At 43.5% G+C, this 18,715-nt stretch overlaps 3 protein-coding genes across 3 annotated transcripts; all 3 read right to left on the bottom strand.

Annotated features, from left to right (window-relative positions):
• Window positions 1-1,653: 1,653 nt before the first annotated feature.
• Window positions 1,654-2,768, bottom strand: LOC127537044 (trace amine-associated receptor 13c-like). The gene is made up of 2 exons (XM_051958730.1): window positions 2,593-2,768; window positions 1,654-2,470 (listed from the first exon to the last, which is right to left on the bottom strand). Exons 1-2 carry the CDS (start codon window positions 2,766-2,768, stop codon window positions 1,654-1,656), a joined length of 993 nt encoding a protein of 330 aa, XP_051814690.1.
• A 5,655-nt stretch (window positions 2,769-8,423) lies between these two features.
• LOC127537041 (trace amine-associated receptor 13c-like) lies at window positions 8,424-10,894 on the bottom strand. Its single transcript, XM_051958727.1, has 2 exons — window positions 10,590-10,894; window positions 8,424-10,436 (listed from the first exon to the last, which is right to left on the bottom strand). The coding sequence occupies exons 1-2, from the start codon at window positions 10,865-10,867 to the stop codon at window positions 9,629-9,631; spliced, it is 1,086 nt and encodes a 361-aa protein (XP_051814687.1). The 5' UTR covers window positions 10,868-10,894; the 3' UTR covers window positions 8,424-9,628.
• Window positions 10,895-16,996: 6,102 nt separating this feature from the next.
• On the bottom strand, window positions 16,997-18,111 carry LOC127537045 (trace amine-associated receptor 13c-like). The gene is made up of 2 exons (XM_051958731.1): window positions 17,936-18,111; window positions 16,997-17,813 (listed from the first exon to the last, which is right to left on the bottom strand). Exons 1-2 carry the CDS (start codon window positions 18,109-18,111, stop codon window positions 16,997-16,999), a joined length of 993 nt encoding a protein of 330 aa, XP_051814691.1.
• Between the last annotated feature and the right edge of the window lie 604 nt (window positions 18,112-18,715).

Here is an 18,715-nt window from a genome sequence, read left to right as displayed (position 1 = left end):
AGGTCTAGGAAGAGTTGTGGACGTCCCAAACTTCTTCCATTTGAGGATTATGGAGGCCACTGTGCTCTGAGGAACCTTGAGTGCTGCAGAAATTCTTTTGTAACCTTGGCCAGATCTGTGTCTTGCCACAATTCTGTCTCTGAGCTCCTTGGGCAGTTCCTTCCACCTCATGATTCTCATTTGCTCTGACATGCACTGTGAGCTGTAAGGTCTTATATAGACAGGTGTGTGCCTTTCCTAATCAAGTCCAATCAGTTTAATTAAACACAGCTGGACTCCAATAAAGAAGCAGAACCATCTGGAGGAGGATCAGAAGAAATGACAGCATGTGAGTTACATATGAATGTCGCTGCAAAGGCTCTGAATACTTCTGACCATGTGATATTTCAGTTTTTCTTTTTTAATAAATTTGCAAAAATTTCTACATTTCTGTTTTTTCTTTCAAGATGGGGTGCTGAGTGTACATTAATGAGAAATAAAATGAACTTTTTTGATTTTGGCAAATGACTGCAATGACACAGAGTGAAAAATTTCAAAGGGTCTGAATACTTTCCGTACCCACTGTATATCCAGGTATGGACGACCTCAAACTTCCTAAAATTAAAAGGATCGTTGGCACAAAAAGTCATGTACAAAGCTTTGGAAGCTAGAGCCACGATGCCTACTGACATAATATTCTGAGTACAAACTGTAGTATCACTTCTTTAGCTCTGTCTCTCATCATTAGTGTCTGGAAATAGTTGCAGATCAAAAGGAGACATTTCTGCTGCATTTATTGATTTTTGTGCATAATTATTTTACTCCTTAAGTACAAGAAAACATGACTCCAGACCTCTGTCATCAATAGACAGAAACTGCTGTCACAGCTAGACACTGAAAGGCTTCAACAGAAGGCTTCTCCCCAGACTGAAGAGTGGATATCCAGGGCCACTGGGAGTTACCTGACAGTAGCAGTGCTGTTCCAGAAATCGTTTTTCTAAACAGACACTATGTTCTTTAATTTTAGCGAATATTTGTGTTGCACAATGTGAAGTTAAAAATGAAAATTTGATTACAAGTACAGTATTTTTTAACTATTATCCATAAAAATGAATGCATTTTTCTTAATTATTTTAATGGGGTGTCTTAGTTGCTTATATTTTAATGCGACTTAGAAAAGATGGAGATTGCTTTTGTTGTTGCTAATTATGTATCTAATTCAGCTTTTCTTTCCGTAGCTTTTTGAAATCCAGCTTCTTTATATAATGCCCAATAGACCAAAACTGTTTGCTCCAGTGACACCGCATGTAGATTTGTCATTATCGTTTTAGGTACTCAGGTATACTTGAAACCACGGGGAACAATCTTTTTGCCTTAACTGCTGCTATTTTTTTTTTTTTACAGTGAGGGCTTTCACAAACTAAAAAAGCCAAAAATGAATAATTCATGTCGTCACTTTTTCATCCAGACACCATCCGCACAATAACTTTGACGTGTTATAGACGCAAACACAATGCAACAGTCCTTTTCTCGGTAGTTTGTAGCTTTTGGCCAACTCATAATCGATGTATTACTTTTACTGTTACAGTTACTTTTCTTAATGCTGTACCTAATAGATTTTAACAGATTTCAAATGTATTTATCTGTTTATGGTAAGGATCTTATGATGTTTCTCTACATTATTTGAGCATCACAGGAGTCAGACCTCAGTATCTGAAGTGTAATGATTAGTTTAACAGACTTTCTAAACCAGGGGTAGAAAAGAGCATAGATTAGAGGGTTGAGGAGGGAGTTGAAGTAGAACAGACATATCACAAAGGCCATTGATGTACTATTGAGCAAAACATCCTGACCCGTTAGTGTAACACAAAAATATGGGCATAGACATATTAGAAACACAACTACAACAACACCTAGAGTCCTGGCTGCTTTCATCTCAGATTTCTTAACAGTTACATTGACTGAGCCCTGCGGAGTGAAGGCTGTGATATCAGAGCGCATGGCACGAGCCTGAGACACTGCAGCTACAAATACTCTCACATACAGCCCTATAATGACAGAGACAGGGCCAATGAAGGATAAAAACAGGTCTACATATCCAGCACCATAATGTAGAACAATCACACAGTCCCCAGCACAGGAGTTATACATCCCTAGCTGTTTCAAGTTGTCTTTCAGTATCAGACAGTTACAGAGAGCAGCACATATCCAACACAGTGCAACACAGATCTTTGCCCTTTGCAGCGTGACTTTGCTGGGATAATGCAGAGGATAACAAATAGCTACGTAGCGGTCAACTGAAATGAGCACCATGGTCCCTATTGAGGCAGAGGTAATCACATAGTCGAAAATATTATACAGAACACACATGAGGTCACCGAAATACCAGCAGCCATCTAAGAGCAGAATTTGAAAGACTACGAGGAGACCCACAAAGCAATCAGAGACAGCCAGGGAGAGAAGGAGGAGGTTGGTGGGGCTGTGGAGCTGCCTGGAGAGGTAAAAGAACGTTATTCATCTTTTCTGAAGATAAACAACAACAAAACACACAGACAGTATTCATAAACTTGACACTTAAACTTCCTATGATAAGAGATTAAAAAACTTGACTACTTGAAATGTGAGATGGAGATGATGACCAGCAGATTAAGAGTCACAGTGAAAAGGGAGATGCAGGACAGAATGATGTAAATGAGCATGGATACTGAGTGAGGACGCATGGTCTTCCTGCAGGAGGAGTTGAGGAGCTGTGGAAAGCAGAGTTCAGCCTCGTCAACAGGTTTCATCATGACAAAGAGGAGGTGATGAGAAGCTGCTGAGTTCTGCCAGCTTTCTGTTTTAAGACCTTCTCAGTATCACTGATTTATTCCTCCCCTTCCTTACCAACCTCCTCCCACGCTCGAAAAGATGTGGTGTTGAGCTTTGGCCCACACCCATGGGGCCTGGCCACTAGTGGTGTAATGGTACACATACATGTACTGAAAATTGGGGGTATGGGCCTTCCGGTTCAGCATGAATGTGTATTGAACAAATGCAGAACTCTGCCTGTGTGAAACTCAGTTGGAGTCCCCATGTTTCCCCCCTAGAAACTTTAGCAAAGGTCCACTGAATAGTAGTTCAACTCATGTGAACAGTGTCGCCTTGCAGTTATTGCAAATGCAGACCAACCAGAGCTTGAAAAAATTCCACGACTGTTAAATTCTTCGCTGACTGTGGATAAAGATAGGTGGAATGAACAAAAGTCGTATGCTGGTATTGTACCACTGATTTGGGTATTGCTCATGTGTTTAAGATGGGAGCACATGAAGGTGAACGTTGGTGATACAAAGGGAAAAAAGTGGTGCAAGTGCAAACCCTCCTGCTCACGGTCTCTTTGTTATGGATACTAGTAGAGCTCAAGCGCAGGAAACGACAGACACAGGTTCTTTTATGAATGGATTTAATGTTCTTATAAAGAAAACTACAAGTCCCAAAAAGGGAGAGTTACAGGAAATGATTTGTCAACAAAGACAACGAAGGTAGCGCCAACTAGAGGTTTAGCGAACTAAACACAATGCAAAACTCTTTTAGCTAAAAAGTCTGTCAATGCGTGAATAACAGCAAACACTAACTAGCCTGGTTTCAAGTTCAGTTTCTCAAAGTAACTCAGATAAAAGTCGACAAATTAATCATTCACAGAAATATTCAATCTTAACCATCTCTTACAGGTGCTTAGCTCAAACTACAATCGGTCTCCCTCAGTTGCTATTCACGGATCTTCAAAATACCAATTAGCTTCTACAGACAACACAGTTAGTCTTTCTCAGTACTTAACAACTCGAAGGTCTGGATGCTCGGACTGGGTTCCAGGGCATGATGGTAAACCACAATCGGCCGGCGGTCCGTGTGGTAGCTGGTGCTGGTTAACCGTCTGTGTGTAGACAGGACGCCGGTACTGGAACGCTCCAGCTGAGCCTCCTCAATCCAACAATGAACGAAGAAAAACAGATGATCTGTAGTGCAGCGGAGACGAGAGCGGCTGATCCGGAGACTGAAGAGAGGAGCAGAGAATGCATTAGGATTGAGTAAGAATGAGTAGAGGAAAAGTAATCAGGTGAGTGATTACAGGAATGGTGGTGGCTATTGCTTAGCTACGATCCGGCACAGTGAAGCGAGCAGCGTCTGCTTATAAAGGAGGTGGTGAAGATCTGCTGAACATCTCCAGCTGCACCCCACGCCCACTGATCACGATTGCGGATCGAGAACACCTGTAGCCACTCCTGCCTGCCGAGCCAAGCCTAATTAAGAGGGAGAGAAAAAACACATACAAAACAAAACCACAGAACACTGCTTAACTAGAACCAGCTGCTGCTGGCCTCACAGTACCCCCTCCCTTACGGGCAACCCCAGGTGCCCGAGCCGGATGATCTGGATGGCGCCGAAAAAAATCGGCGATCAGAGTCTTATCCAAAATCCTGCCCCGAGGAACCCAGCTGCGTTCCTCAGGGCCATAACCCTCCCAGTCCACCAAGAATTGGAGCCCCCTACCACGGCGGCGGGCATCCAAAAGGCGGTTCACCGTATAAGCTGGCGACCCATCGATGACCCTGGGTGGTGGAGGGGGACGGACAGGGAGGGCCAGAGCACAGTCAATGACAGGTTTCAGCTGGGAAACATGGAATGTGGGGTGAACCTTAAGAGAAGGGGGCAAGTGGAGACGTACTGAGCTCGGGTTGATCACCCGATCCACCTCATAAGGTCCGATGAAACGAGGGGCTAGTTTGTTGGACTCTACACGTAGAGGAATGTCCTTTGCTCGGAGCCAGACTTTCTGTCCAGGTCGGTAGATGGGGCTTGGCCTGCAATGTCGATTAGCCTGCGTGGCCATCTGCTGTCCTCCTTTCAAAAGTGCCCGTCGTGCTTTCCTCCAGGTGCCTTGCATAAGACGGACCAGCGCTTGGACAGACGGGATGTTAGTATCCATCTCCTGCGAGGGGAACAAAGAAGGTTGGTAGCCCAAGGAACATAAAAATGGAGACATTCCCAAGGAAGCGTTAGAGAGTTGTGTGCATATTCAACTAAAGGGAGTCTTTCACACCAGGTAGTCGGGTTATCTTCAACCACACAACGAAGAAACACTTCCAACGACTGGTTAGTGCGCTCAGTTTGTCCATTAGATTGGGGATGAAATCCTGAGGTCAGACTAACCTGGGCTCCCAAAGCGTTGCAGAATGTTTTCCAAACCTCAGAAGTAAATTGAGGACCTCGATCAGAAACGATGTCACATGGAATGCCATGGAGGCGAAACACGTTTTGTAATAAGGTCTCAGCTGTTTCTTTGGCAGTAGGGAGTTTTGGTAGGGGCACAAAGTGTGCTGCTTTTGAAAAACGGTCAACAATAGTCAAAATAACGGTATTACCTTGAGAGGCTGGTAACCCAGTGACAAAGTCCACGGCAATATGGGACCAAGGGTGTCTTGGAACTGACAGGGGTTGTAACAGACCAGGGCTTGCCTGGTTAGAGGTCTTACTCCTGGCGCAGGTGGTACAGGCAGCGACGAACTCCTTGGTGTCAGCCTCCATGGTAGGCCACCAAAATTTGGACTGGAGGATCTCCAGAGTCCGTCGAGTCCCAGGATGACAAGCAATGCGCGAAGCATGTCCCCATAGAAGGACCTGTGGACGCACAGTAAGAGGGACAAACAGTCTGTCTGGAGGTCCGTTGCCTGGGTCGGGTTCCTGCTCCTGTGCTTGTTGGACTATGGCTTCAATGGGCCATGTTAGCGCCGCCACCAGACATGATTTAGGCAGGATGGTTCCAGGTTCTTTAGCCTCTTCAACTGGGGAGAATTGGCGTGAGAGGGCGTCCGGTTTCATGTTCCTAGATCCAGGGCGATAGGACAAGGAGAAATTAAAACGCTCAAAAAACAAGTTCCATCGTGCTTGGCGTGAGTTCAGTCTTTTAGCTGATCTCACGTATTCTAAGTTCTTGTGATCTGTCCACACGATAAATGGATGCTCGGAGCCCTCAAGCCAATGTCTCCACTCCTCGAGAGTCCAAAACACAAAACGCTAGTTTCTCTCTATGATTCTCTGCAACTAAAATCTCAGTGGGTACAGTCTTTCTAGTCACTCTTGCTAAACTTAGTCCATTCAATGAACGTGCTACCAAAGGTTGACCTAGGGGGACACTGTCAGTTGCCTGCTGATGATCACATGATTGTGATTCCACTACAAATCGACCGCTCAGGACTTATCAGTCGGAAATTATACGACGACTGAGAAGCCTTGACAGAATACTGCTCTCTGTGTGCCGGTGTGAACTCAAATGCAGCTGGATCTCAATGTCTAAGACCTGCCCCGACTCTACTTTCCATTGGCTTGTGATATTAGTTTGATTGAGTGCAAAAGCTGTGTTCCCCTCATTCCATTGGTGGACGAACTCGATTGGCAATATAGTCCTGTCCTTTTTTCTTTTTTTTTAAAAGCCAAATGCCGCTGCCGCACGCCGGAATTCCGACACAGTGCCTGACTACTGACAGAAAACATACAGTGAAGGTTTGTGTCCACTAGGTGCGTTTTTCCTGCATGTAAACTCACGTATGGTGGGCGGTCACTAGCGGGCCACAACATTGTCACATGACAGCGCTTGAGCTTCAGTGGGCCACTCGAAGTCACGTGTCCGAGCTTTCAGCTTGACAGTCCAGCAGTTCTTGAAACAGAAAGCTGGCAGAACTCAGCAGCTTCTCATCACCTCCTCTTTGCCATGATGAAAATCCTTGATGAGGGTGAACTCTGCTTTCCACAGCTCCTCCACTCCTTCTGCAGGAAGACCATGTGTCCTCACTCTGTATCCATGCTCATTTGCATCATTCTGTACTGCATCTCTCTGTTCACTGTGACTCTTAACCTGCTGGTCATCGTCTTCACGTCACATGTCAAGTAATGGAGTGCTGTATGTTATCAGTTTGTAAAGGAAGGGGGAAGTGTTTCAACATCATGTCTTAGTCTTTCATTGTTGTTTATCTGCAGGAATGATGAATAATGTTGTTCATTCAGGCATAAGGGTTCTATAAAGCGTCTTGAGACAATTTGACCTGTGACAGGCACTATATAAATAAAATTGAGTTGAATTGAAAAATTTAACCGCTCCAGGCAGCTTTACAGCCCCACTAACCTCCCCCTCCTCTTCCTGGCTGTCTCTGATGGCCTTGTGGGTTTCATCATACATTTTCAAATTCTGCTGTTAGACGGCTCCTGGTATCTCTGTAACATCATGTGTTCTTTGTATTGTTTCTGGACTATATTACAAATTCATCTCGTATCATTAGAATATAGTGGGAAAGTGCAACATTTTTCATTTTTCAAACCAATCTCAAATTCATAGAATATTTCACAGACACCCATGGAGATGTCCCTCAAGGACCCCTAAGTACTCCCACACAGTCCTGAACAGAGCTCCAATCATCTAATTAACTCAAAACACCTGCAAAGACCCTATAAATTATCGGTATGATTGAATGTACACAACTACAATCATAAGGAAGACTGTAATTTTCAGTACAAATCCACATATTGAACGAGTCGAGAAAAAATAATGTCATCAATTGTTCCAACATAGCTCAAAATAATGCAACAACCTTTCAAATCGTTAAATCGAGTTAGTCAAATAAGTTATGAATTTATTAATATCTATTGTAGGAATTAATTGTTCAGGGGCAAAAAGATGGATGAAATGATGGATAAATAGTTCAAAGTAGTGAAGAAGGGGTTGAAATATAACAAAACATAATGAATCCAACAGCTGAAAGATGGCTAAAACAACATAATAAATGTGAAATAAAATTAAAATTGGATCATTGGTTGAAATCTGCAGCTTTTTGCACTGTAGGTGTCATTGCAACTTTGACTAAAAAACACTGTAATAAATTGACTTTCCTATCATCAACAGTGTTAAATAGCATCCACTGTGTAATCCTGACAGAGAATGTCAGCACTTTGAGTCCATCTGTCAGGACTGTGAAGTTTATCACACAAACAATGCCAGGAACCACTGACAGGCAGTCATTAAAGGATCAAGAGGCTGCTTTACTCCAGGCACTGGATAATGGTTTGTTCAGGTTCACATGCTAATTATGAGGTAAGATAGGTGTCAACGGGACTATATTTAGCAGGTCAGAGAACCAGCATAACGGGTTTGTGAAACATTCCTTCTCCTTAATGGGCAATGCTGAAGAAAACGAGCTGAGAGTTGTTGGCCACCCAACTCTGTCGTCCACAAAAAAGGAGATGGAAATCAAAACAACTTGAAGTAAAAATGAGATGAGTAAATGAAATGTTGCTGGCACTGTAAGGTCAAACTAAAAGCCGAAATTTAACATATACTGTCGGTTAAACGTTTTAGAACGCCCCAGTTTTCCCAGGATTTTATTGAAATTCAAGTAGTTCAAGTTTAATGAATAGCTTGAAATGGTACAAAGGTAAATGTTTAACTGCCAGAGGTTAAGAAAAAAAGGGTAAGATTACTCAAAACTGAAAATAAAGTACATTTCAAAATTATACAAAAGGCTTTTCAAGGAACAAAAAATGGGCTAACAATTTTAAGCTGTTCTGCAGCAATGGAGGCTGATCAAGCTTTGAAAGTTGGTGCTACCTAACTTTTCTAGATTACTTCCAACCCCCTCTGTCTGCATAAAGCAGTGTTGGAACACACCGTGGAACCCTCCAGAGCATTATTAGAACAGTATTGTGCTGCAGAAAATAATGTGTTGCGATAAAAATTGAGAGGAAAAGGTAATTACCCGGAGAGACACACCATCATAACACTTAAAAATGTAGGTCCTGAAGGCCCTGTTTTGTTTAAAGAAATGTCAAATTATACAATTTATCAGTCAAAGAAATAGTGTAAACTGAAGGAGCAGTTGGATGTTCAACTCTCCGACAGCCCTGAAAATGATCCAATGTGATGTGTGACTCTGTTTGGAGAAACAACAAAATCTATGTATGCAATTGTGATGTTTCTCCAAAATGTTTTGATTCTAGTCTCATTTAACAGTTTGCCAGAAACAAACCATTTTCACAAAATTCTGCAAAAGCGAAAACATTCTGCACTCCTTGGCGCAACTGATCTGTAAAGAACAGTGAAAAATTCAATTTTCAGATGAACTGCGATGGTTGTGCCTCATACTGCTTTGGCAACATTACACTTGTACATATATTATAGTGTCATGAGCACAATCTGAATCCATATGAATGTACAAATCATTCATACAAATGTTATCCGAATTTTAAATATGGCGGCTGTGGCTCAGGTGGTAGAGCGGGTCGTCCAGTGATGGAAGGGTCAGCAGTTTGATTCCCACTCTGTCCTAGTCATGTGCTGTTGTGTCCTTGGGCAAGACACTTAACCCACTTTGCCTCCAGTGCTCTTCACTGGCGTGTGAATGTTGGTGGTGGTCGGAGGGGCCGTAGGCGCAGATTGGCAGCCACGCTTCCGTCCGCCCCAGAGTGAGAATGTGTGAGCGTTTGGTTGAATGGAAGCAATTGTTGTATAAGCGCTTTGAGTCCTCTGATGAGTAGTAAAGTGCTATATAAGAGCATGTCCATTCAAATATGTCATTTAATGACTCAATACTGCAAAGTGCATTTTTCTGTTCATGGTAAAGTGTCTCTACAGCATCTTTGCCTCACAGGAGGCAGGCTGCAGTATCTGAAGTGTTACAATGAGCTTGACTGATTTTCTGAACCACGGGTACAAGAAGACATAGATGATGGGGTTTAGACAGGAGTTTAAGTAGAACACACATATCACAATGGCAGATGTGCCATGGAGAACGATGTCTTGTCCTGTGAGAGCAACACAGTAATATGGGCACATACATATTATAAACACTACTACAACAACACCAAGAGTCCTGGCTGCTTTCAGTTCAGATTTCTGAACAGTTGCTCTAACTGAGTGCTTGTTTGGTACAAGCTGAGAATGCATGGCATGAGCCTGAGACACAGCCACCACAAACACTCTCACATACAGAACTATGATGATCGTAATAGGAACAATGAAGGAACAAATAACATCTACAAGTCCACTAATGTAATCAATAACAAAGACGCACTCTCCGACACAGGAGTTGTACCTGCCCGGCTGCTTGAGGGAATCCTTCAGAAGCAGAGTTGGAAATATTACAGAACTGATCCAGCACAGACACACACAGATTTGAACTCTCTGTTGTGTGATTTGAATAGAGTAATGCAGAGGGTAACAAACGGCCACATAGCGGTCAATCGATATCATCACCATAGTTCCTATTGAGGCTGAGGTGATGGTGTATGGTAGATAGTGATACAGAGTGCACATGAAGTCACCGAGGAACCAGCAGCCATCTATGAGCACAATTTGAAAGAACATGAGGAGACCCAGAAAGACATCAGAGACAGCCAGAGAGAGGAGGAGGAGGTTGGTGGGAGTGTGGAGATTCCTGTGGAGGCAGAACAGAAAAGGATTCATCATTATTTATCAAGAAATGATCAGTCAGATAGAAGCAAACAGCACAACATTGTCACTTCAGAAACATTTTCTTTGTATTTCTACACATCAGTTACTTGCATAAGTTGAATAAATATTTTTGTACCTGAAGTGTGAGATGGAGATGATGACCAGCAGGTTGAGAATCACAGTAAGCAGAGAGATGCAGGACAGCAGGATGTAAACCAGCGTTGCTTCAAAGTGAGAACGCTTCATCCTCCTGCAGGAGGAGTTGAAGAGCTGTGGAAAGCAGAGTTCAGTTTCCTCCATCACTGACGGGAGGAGAAACTGCTGAGATGTGATGGTTGTTTGGTCATGCAGCAGATTTATATTTTCTGTTTCTTCCGTCACACCCATGACGAGGATGTTTTTTTCCCTCCCCATATTGAATTATTTCAATGTCCATGCATATCATCATATCATATTATTTGCCTTTCATTCTCCCTACATTTAAAAGTCATTGACTTTGCTGTAAAGCTCAAGAACAAATTTGTCAATTCCTTGCCAATCAACAGGCTCCCATAAAACATTACATTTCTGACGTTTGAATTGAGAGGTGCATTAGAAAAATTCAGACACTTCACCTGTAAACTTAACATCCACACCGATTTAAATTTGGCCACCATCCCTGTCAAAATAATCTCCTTGTGTGTTGATACTCTGCTCCCAGTGCGAAATAGTCAATTGTCATTTTTGCTCGGTTTCAAAACACCCAGGTGTTTTTTGCTGAATGTTTTCTGTCTGATGCCTCAGAATGTTACAATTGAACTGCCTTGACATTACAGACATTGGGGATGAATTCATGGTATACATACAACGGCAAGTGTGCTCCTGACCAGACGCTTGTTCTCCGGTCTTGTGGACTGCCGTTTCCACTGTTAAGCTGCTGTTTCCTGATGATAGCTGCAGACACTGATCTTATGGTAAATGGTCTGTATTTATATTGCGCTTCACTATACCTGAAATGATACCCAAAGTGCTTAACATTATATGTCACATTCACCATTCACACACACATTCACATGGCGGAAGCTGCCATGCAAGGCAGCAAACCACGACCCATCAGGACCAGTGTTCAGTGGGTTGAGTGTCTTGCTCAGACAGCGAGACATGAGCTCTACAGGCTAGGATCGAACCGGCGACCCTCCGGTTACAAGACGGCCACTCTACCCACTGAGCTATGCCACCCCAAAATGATGATCGTCCACATGAAGTTTGGATCATCTCAGCTGGTGACAGACAAAGAATGTGATGGGACAGATTCCAGAGGGACACAAGGGACTGCAGCATTGTCTGCCTAACTGAGACATGGTTGAACCCCATGATCCCGGACCATGCTGTTCTACACTGCAATGAACTTCAGTTCATCGCAGGGACAGACGTCCAGCTAATCGAGGGGCGGAGGTGTGTGCCTGATGGTGAACAGCTGGTATGATAGCAGGAATACTGTCTGTCTCTCCTACTTTCATTCACCAAACTTGGAGCTTCTTACAATAAAATGCTACCCGTTCTGCCTCCCCCGTAAGTTCATCTCGAATCTTCAGTGCCATTTGTATTCCACTTCAAGAGTTCACAGATGCTGCTCGCTCCAACCAACATGAGGCTCTTCCTAACCACCAGGCTAACTACCATGATGCAGCACTTATCGTAGCCGGGACTTCAACAGTCCAAACCTGAAGAAGGTACGGCCGGACGTTCACCAGCATATTACGTCCCTCACCAGAGGGAACAAGACTTTAGAACACTGCTATACACCGTTCAGAGAGGGGTACAAAGCCAAGTCTCTCCCTCTGTTTGATAAGTTGGACTATGCTACTGTCTGTTATGATCCCTGCTTCAGCCCCTGCCCTTCTTCCTCCTCCTCCCTCTTTTTCTTTCTTTATCCCATGGCTCCACATCTGTTCATCTGTTTTGACCTGTCTTGTCTGTTTGGCTCCCTCTGTCTGTCGTCTCTCCCTCCTGTCTCTCTCTCCCTGTTCACTCGCCCTCTTGCTCTCCCTGCTTCACCTGCCTGCACTCTGCTACCTGCTGATTACTGCAATGAGTGTCAGCTGCAGTAATCACTCCGTGTCACTCAGAACACCTGCCCACTGCTTCACCTCCAGCTATTTAGACCTAGTTCATTCAGTCACTCTTCGCTGGACCATAGACTTTATTCCCTCATGGATTCTGTTTTTCCCACCAACCCCTGCTTACCTCCCGACTACTTCAGCCCCAATGGATTCAGCTCTTCCCACAGATTTCCGCCAGTTTCTTTTCCTTGTTTCCTGTCTTCTTATCTGCATTCAGACTCTGTTTTCCCCAAACTTGTCTCCCTATTTTTGTCAGTATCTCAATCTAGCCAGCCCAGTTGTTTGTCTTTCCTTAATTTGTAACAGTGTTCACTTTTGGGTTTAGTGTTTTGTTTAGCTGTCGGTTTGTTAAATAGTTCTGAGTAGGTTTTGATTTAGTTTCCCCTTTTATTTGTTAATTTTTGTAGAATGTTTGGTTTTGGCTTTCAATCACAATCCAGTTTCCGTTTTGTGCTGTTGTAGTTCTTGTTTTGTTTCATGAAAATCTGTCCTATTTTCCTTCTGTCTCCCCACTTCTGTGTTCTGGGCCTGGGTTCTCTGATCCCACCCGTAACACTGTCCTCACACCAAAATATCAACTATGGCGACAGCCAAAATAGATCATATGAAAATGTATGGAGAAATATGTCTGGTTCTGTTCAGTCACCTGACCTCCACGCTCTTGGTGAGCCGGCCCCCGCTACTTCCCAATATTTGGCCGCTTCCAGAGGAGTTTGGGGGTGGCATGCCAGTGTTCGAATGGATCTTCTGCATGTTGGCTGACTAGACAAATCAGGAAAGTAGTCGATGGTACTCAGCCACCTGTTGCATAAGCATTTGGAGTTCCATTGAAGGACAGAAACCTTCATTATGGCACATCCCTCGAACGAACGTGAGTTAGCAAAAGCCAGCAAGAGCTTTCCTTGTGTTTTCTTCCCCTTCGATTAAATCCTCCGTTCCCTAATTGGACAGCAGCGCCCTTCAATCAGATTACTGTTTCCCCTTGAGGTGAATCGACAGCAGTAGAAGAACTTCCTCATTTTGATTTTCTTTCGTTGCATTGCTGAAAATCCAGAGTGGAGTATTTTAGTCAGGCGTGAACTGACTGTGACGTCACCCGTTGGTTCCAATGCCGAGAAAATGAAGCCCGGATTTTGCTACTTCCTGGTCGCCGTTTTGGATTTTTTGGAGCCAGTGACGTAAAAAGCGTCATCAAACAGGCTGGACTGAAGAGCAACTCGGGGCAGGACCAGTCTATGGGACTGTGAATCAAGTATAGCCACGCCCCCTGGCTCCGCCAACTTGAATGATTTATTGAAAATTCAGTATTGATTTATTTTAAGATCGGCCACCTGATCTCTCATTTTGACCATGAAAACTAACGGGGAAAAAAATCCTGAGCTGGAGAAAATCAGTCTATCAAATTTTATTTTTTCCAAAAATGAATTGGGGTCTATGGAGCAAAAGCTTTTTGGAGCCAACCCTAGCGGACAGCGTGATATTGCAAGTTTTTGACACTTGCGGGTGGGCTTCAATTTTGGAGCCAGATGATACGTCCATCTTTATATACAGTCTATGATTTTAGTTGACTGCTTGAACTGCATACCACAAGTATCTGAGAAAACCCAGAGTGGACTTTCTTTCTATCCGACAACATTCCCTAAATGGAATGTGAAGATTATTGAATAGTTTTGTTCTTTTTTTATTAGTTGTGGTACTGCATGGAATAAGAACAAAGTTCATATTGGTTGCAGTGTAAGCAGGGTTGTGTCAACATTTTAACTTTTGCGGTGGTTCACAAAGAAATGTGAAATCATTCTGGTTGAACTGCAAACACCTGCAAAACAACAGCTTAAAATCCTGGTGCAACTTAAAACGTGCTGGACTGACCTATCAGAGGCCGTTCTGCAGGACGACTTTGTGAAACACGAACTGGATCATTTTCCAGGACATGCAGCAACATAAAGACCACCAGCTCAGCAGAGCGGGATGAGGTGAGAGCATACCAATTTGACCACTTCAACAAGTTTGATTCTCATCCTTCTGCTCTTGCTGCCGCCACTATTTCACCCACACCTCCCCCACCTGCTGCTTTTGGCACCCCCTACATACCCCATCAACTCCATCAGCTGCATCCACGGTGGACAATGCCCCCTGTCCCCCACCATCACTGCAGAGCAGGTCAGTAGAAAGCTGAGGAGACTTCACCCCACAACGGCAGCTGAACCTGATACGGTGATTCCAAGAATGCTCAGGTCCTGTGCTGCTGAACTGGAGGACCCTCTTCAGCTTGTCATCAACCTGAGCCTTCGACGGGAAGGGCCCCCCTGCCACGGAAAACATCCTGACTGCAGTGTCATTCTTTCAGTCACTTTCTCTAAGCTTATGACCATAAACGAGGGTTGGGATGTATATCGACTGGTCAGTCCAGAGCTTTTCGTTCTGGCTCAAATCCGTCTTCACCCTGACAGCCCAGTATAAACCCCCCACTGCTGCTGGTACGGCCCAAGCTGTCGCTCCCAGAATAGTGTCTCTGAAAAACTGCAGCAGCAATGGACATTTTTACTTTTTACTGTTACTGAGAGTAACAATGACCCAGTGACTCTGACATCAGTGAACCTAAACCAGATTGTTTTTATTTTCTTAAAAAAAAAGGATTTCCAACAGTCTTGAGGGACTTCCCAGTGATGCTGAGCACTTGTTGGCTATTTGTCCTTCACTCTGCAATCCAACTCGCCTCAAACCATCTCAGTTGGGTTTGGGTCGGGTATTTGTGAAGTCCAGGTCATCTGACGCAGCACTCATCACTTTCCTTCTTGGTCAGATAGTCCTTCCACAGACTGGAGGTGTCAGGGCCCCTCCCTGTGGTGTGTTTGGGGTCATTGTCTTGTTGAAAAACAAATGATTGTCCCAGTAAGCGCAAACCAGATGGGATATCGTGGTGCTGCAGAATGCTGTGGTAGCCATGCTTAGTACATGTGTCTTGAGTTTGGAATAAATCTCCAACAGTGTCACCAGCAAAGCACCCCCACACCGTCACACCTCTTCCTCCATGCTTCAGAGTAGGAACCATGCATGTAGAGACCATCTGTTCACCTTTCTGGTCTCACAAAGACTTTGCATGTGGAAGCAAAAATCTCAGATTTGGACTCTTCAGACCAAAGTACAGATTTCTACTGGTCTAATGTCCATTCCTTGTGTTTCTTGGCTCAAACAATTCACTTCTTCTTGTTGTTCATCCTCAGTAGTGGCTTCTTTTTGACCACAGAGGTCTGATTCATGCAGTTTCCTCTGAACGGTTGATGTAGAGATGTGTTTGCTACTAGAACTTTGTGAAGAATCTATCTGGGGTCTAATCTGAGATGCTGTTAATTTGCGGTTTCTGAGGCTGGTAACTCCAATGAACTTATCCTCAGCAGCAGAGGAGACTCTTGGTCAGCTGCCTCGTGTCAGTAGAAGCCTGCATGAGGCGTTTATGGACTGTTGTTGCATAGTATCAGTAAACAGATTTTCAGTGGAGCATTCGGGATGCAGTTGTATTTAGATTTTGCTTCAATAGGAGATGCACTAATTTCAGATAAAGAAACCTTATTTTAAGTGTCGTATTAGTTTGTACATCAGCAGGAATGTAGCACAACATAGAAGTGAATGCAGTGGTCTGTTTATTCACATTTCAATATGCAACAAAACATAATTTTGCCCCTAAAATAAATGAGTGATTGTGATGTCAACACAGATCAAAATATTCATGTTTTTTCATTGTGGTCATGATTGTGCAACCCTAATTTACAAAACCGTTTATTATTAGGAATTACGTTATTAGCAATTGTATGTTATTATTAATGTTATTATTGTTGTTGTTTTGAAAGCTGTCTTATATCCAGGTATGTTCGACATCAAACTTCCTAAAATTAAAAGGATCGTTGGCACAAAAAGTCATGTACAAAGCTTTGGAAGCTAGAGCCACGATGCCTACTGACATAATATTCTGAGTACAAACTGTAGTATCACTTCTTTAGCTCTGTCTCTCATCATTAGTGTCTGGAATTAGTTGCAGATCAAAAGGAGACATTTCTGCTGCATTTATTGATCTTTGTGCATAATTATTTTACTCCTTAAGTACAAGAAAACATGACTCCAGACCTCTGTCATCAATAGACAGAAACTGCTGTCACAGCTAGACACTGAAAGGCTTCAACAGAAGGCTTCTCCCCAGACTGAAGGGTGGATATCCAGGGCCACTGGGAGTTACCTGACAGTAATGGTGCTGTTCTGGAAGTTGCTTTTCTAAACAGACACTATGTTCTTTAGTTTGAGAGAATATTTATGTTGCTCAATGAAGTTAAAAAATAATAAGTACAGTATTTTTAGCATAGTTACTTTTCTTAATGCTGTACCTAATAGATTTTAACAGGTTTCAAATGTATTTACCTGTTTATGGTAAGGATCTAATGATGTTTCTCTACATTATTTGAGCATCACAGGAGTCAGACCTCAGTATCTGAAGTGTAATGATTAGTTTAACAGACTTCCTAAACCAGGGGTAGAAAAGAGCATAGATTAGAGGGTTGAGGAGGGAGTTGAAGTAGAACAGACATATCACAAAGGCCATTGATGTACTATTGAGCAAAACATCCTGACCCGTTAGTGTAACACAAAAATATGGGCAGAGACATATTAGAAACACAACTACAACAACACCTAGAGTCCTGGCTGCTTTCATCTCAGATTTCTTAACAGTTACATTGACTGAGCCCTGCGGAGTGAAGGCTGTGATATCAGAGCGCATGGCACGAGCCTGAGACACTGCAGCTACAAATACTCTCACATACAGCCCTATAATGACAGAGACAGGGCCAATGAAGGACAAAAACAGGTCTACATATCCAGCAACATAATGTAGAACAATCACACAGTCCCCAGCACAGGAGTTATACATCCCTAGCTGTTTGAGGTTATCTTTCAGTATCAAACAGTGACAGAGAGCAGCACATATCCAACAAAGAGCAACACAGATCTTTGCTCTTTGCAGCGTGACTTTGCTGGGATAATGCAGAGGGTAGCAAATAGCTACGTAGCGGTCGACTGAAATGAGCACCATGGTCCCTATTGAGGCAGCGGTAATCACATAGTCGAAAATATTATACAGAACACACATGAGGTCACCGAAATACCAGCAGCCATCTAAGAGCAGAATTTGAAAGACTACGAGGAGACCCACAAAGCAATCAGAGATAGCCAGGGAGAGGAGGAGGAGGTTGGTGGGGCTGTGGAGCTGCCTGGAGAGGTAAAAGAACGTTATTCACCTTTACTGAAGATAAACAACAACAAAACACACAGACAGTATTCATAAACTTGACACTTAAACTTCCTATGATAAGAGATTAAAAAACTTGACTACTTGTAATGTGAGATGGAGAGGATGACCAGCAGATTAAGAGTCACAGTGAAAAGGGAGATGCAGGACAGAATGATGTAAATGAGCATGGATACTGAGTGAGGACGCATGGTCTTCCTGCAGGAGGAGTTGAGGAGCTGTGGAAAGCAGAGATCAGCCTCGTCAACAGGTTTCATCATGACAAAGAGGAGGTGATGAGAAGCTGCTGAGTTCTGCCAGCTTTCTGTTTTAAGACCTTCTCAGTATCACTGATTTATTCCTCCCCTTCCTTACCAACCTCCTCCCACGCTCGAAAAGATGTGGTGCAGTGCTTTGGCCCTCACCCATGGGGCCTGGCCACTAGTGGTGTAATGGTACACATACATGTACTGAAAATTGGGGGTATGGACCTTCGGTTCAGCATGAATGTGCATGCAGAACTCAGCTTGTGTGAAACTCAGTTGGAGTCCCCATGTTCCCCCCTAGAAACTTTAGCAAAGGTCCACTGAATAGTAGTTCAACTCATGTGACCAGCGTCGCCTTGCAGTTATTGCAAATGCAGACCAACCGGAGCTTGAAAAAATTCCACGACCGTTAAATTCTGCACTGACTATGGATAAAGATAGGTGGAATGAACAAAAGTCGTATGCTGGTATTGTACCACTGATTTGGGTATTGCTCATGTGTTTAAGATGGGAGCACATGAATGTGAACGTTGGTGATACAAAGGGAAAAACATGGTAGAAGTGCAAACCCTCCTGCCCACGGTCTCTTGCTCAAATTCAGACAAAGCCAAGGCAATAA

This window comes from Acanthochromis polyacanthus, chromosome 14 (assembly GCF_021347895.1).
Source record: "Acanthochromis polyacanthus isolate Apoly-LR-REF ecotype Palm Island chromosome 14, KAUST_Apoly_ChrSc, whole genome shotgun sequence".
Lineage (NCBI taxonomy): Eukaryota > Metazoa > Chordata > Actinopteri > Pomacentridae > Acanthochromis > Acanthochromis polyacanthus.
Note: the sequence above shows the minus strand (reverse complement) of the source record. Positions and strands in the feature narration are given on the sequence as shown.

Excerpts from the sequence above, each read along its gene's own strand:
- LOC127537044 (XM_051958730.1), bottom strand. The coding sequence starts at position 2,768 with ATGATGAAACCTGTTGACGAGGCTGAACTCTGCTTTCCACAGCTCCTC. Across the intron at positions 2,471-2,592 it reads ATCTCCATCTCACATTTCAA|GCAGCTCCACAGCCCCACCA; the intron begins GTAGTCAAGTTT and ends TTACCTCTCCAG.
- LOC127537041 (XM_051958727.1), bottom strand. The coding sequence starts at position 10,867 with ATGGGGAGGGAAAAAAACATCCTCGTCATGGGTGTGACGGAAGAAACA. Across the intron at positions 10,437-10,589 it reads ATCTCCATCTCACACTTCAG|GAATCTCCACACTCCCACCA; the intron begins GTACAAAAATAT and ends CTGCCTCCACAG.
- LOC127537045 (XM_051958731.1), bottom strand. The coding sequence starts at position 18,111 with ATGATGAAACCTGTTGACGAGGCTGATCTCTGCTTTCCACAGCTCCTC. Across the intron at positions 17,814-17,935 it reads CTCTCCATCTCACATTACAA|GCAGCTCCACAGCCCCACCA; the intron begins GTAGTCAAGTTT and ends TTACCTCTCCAG.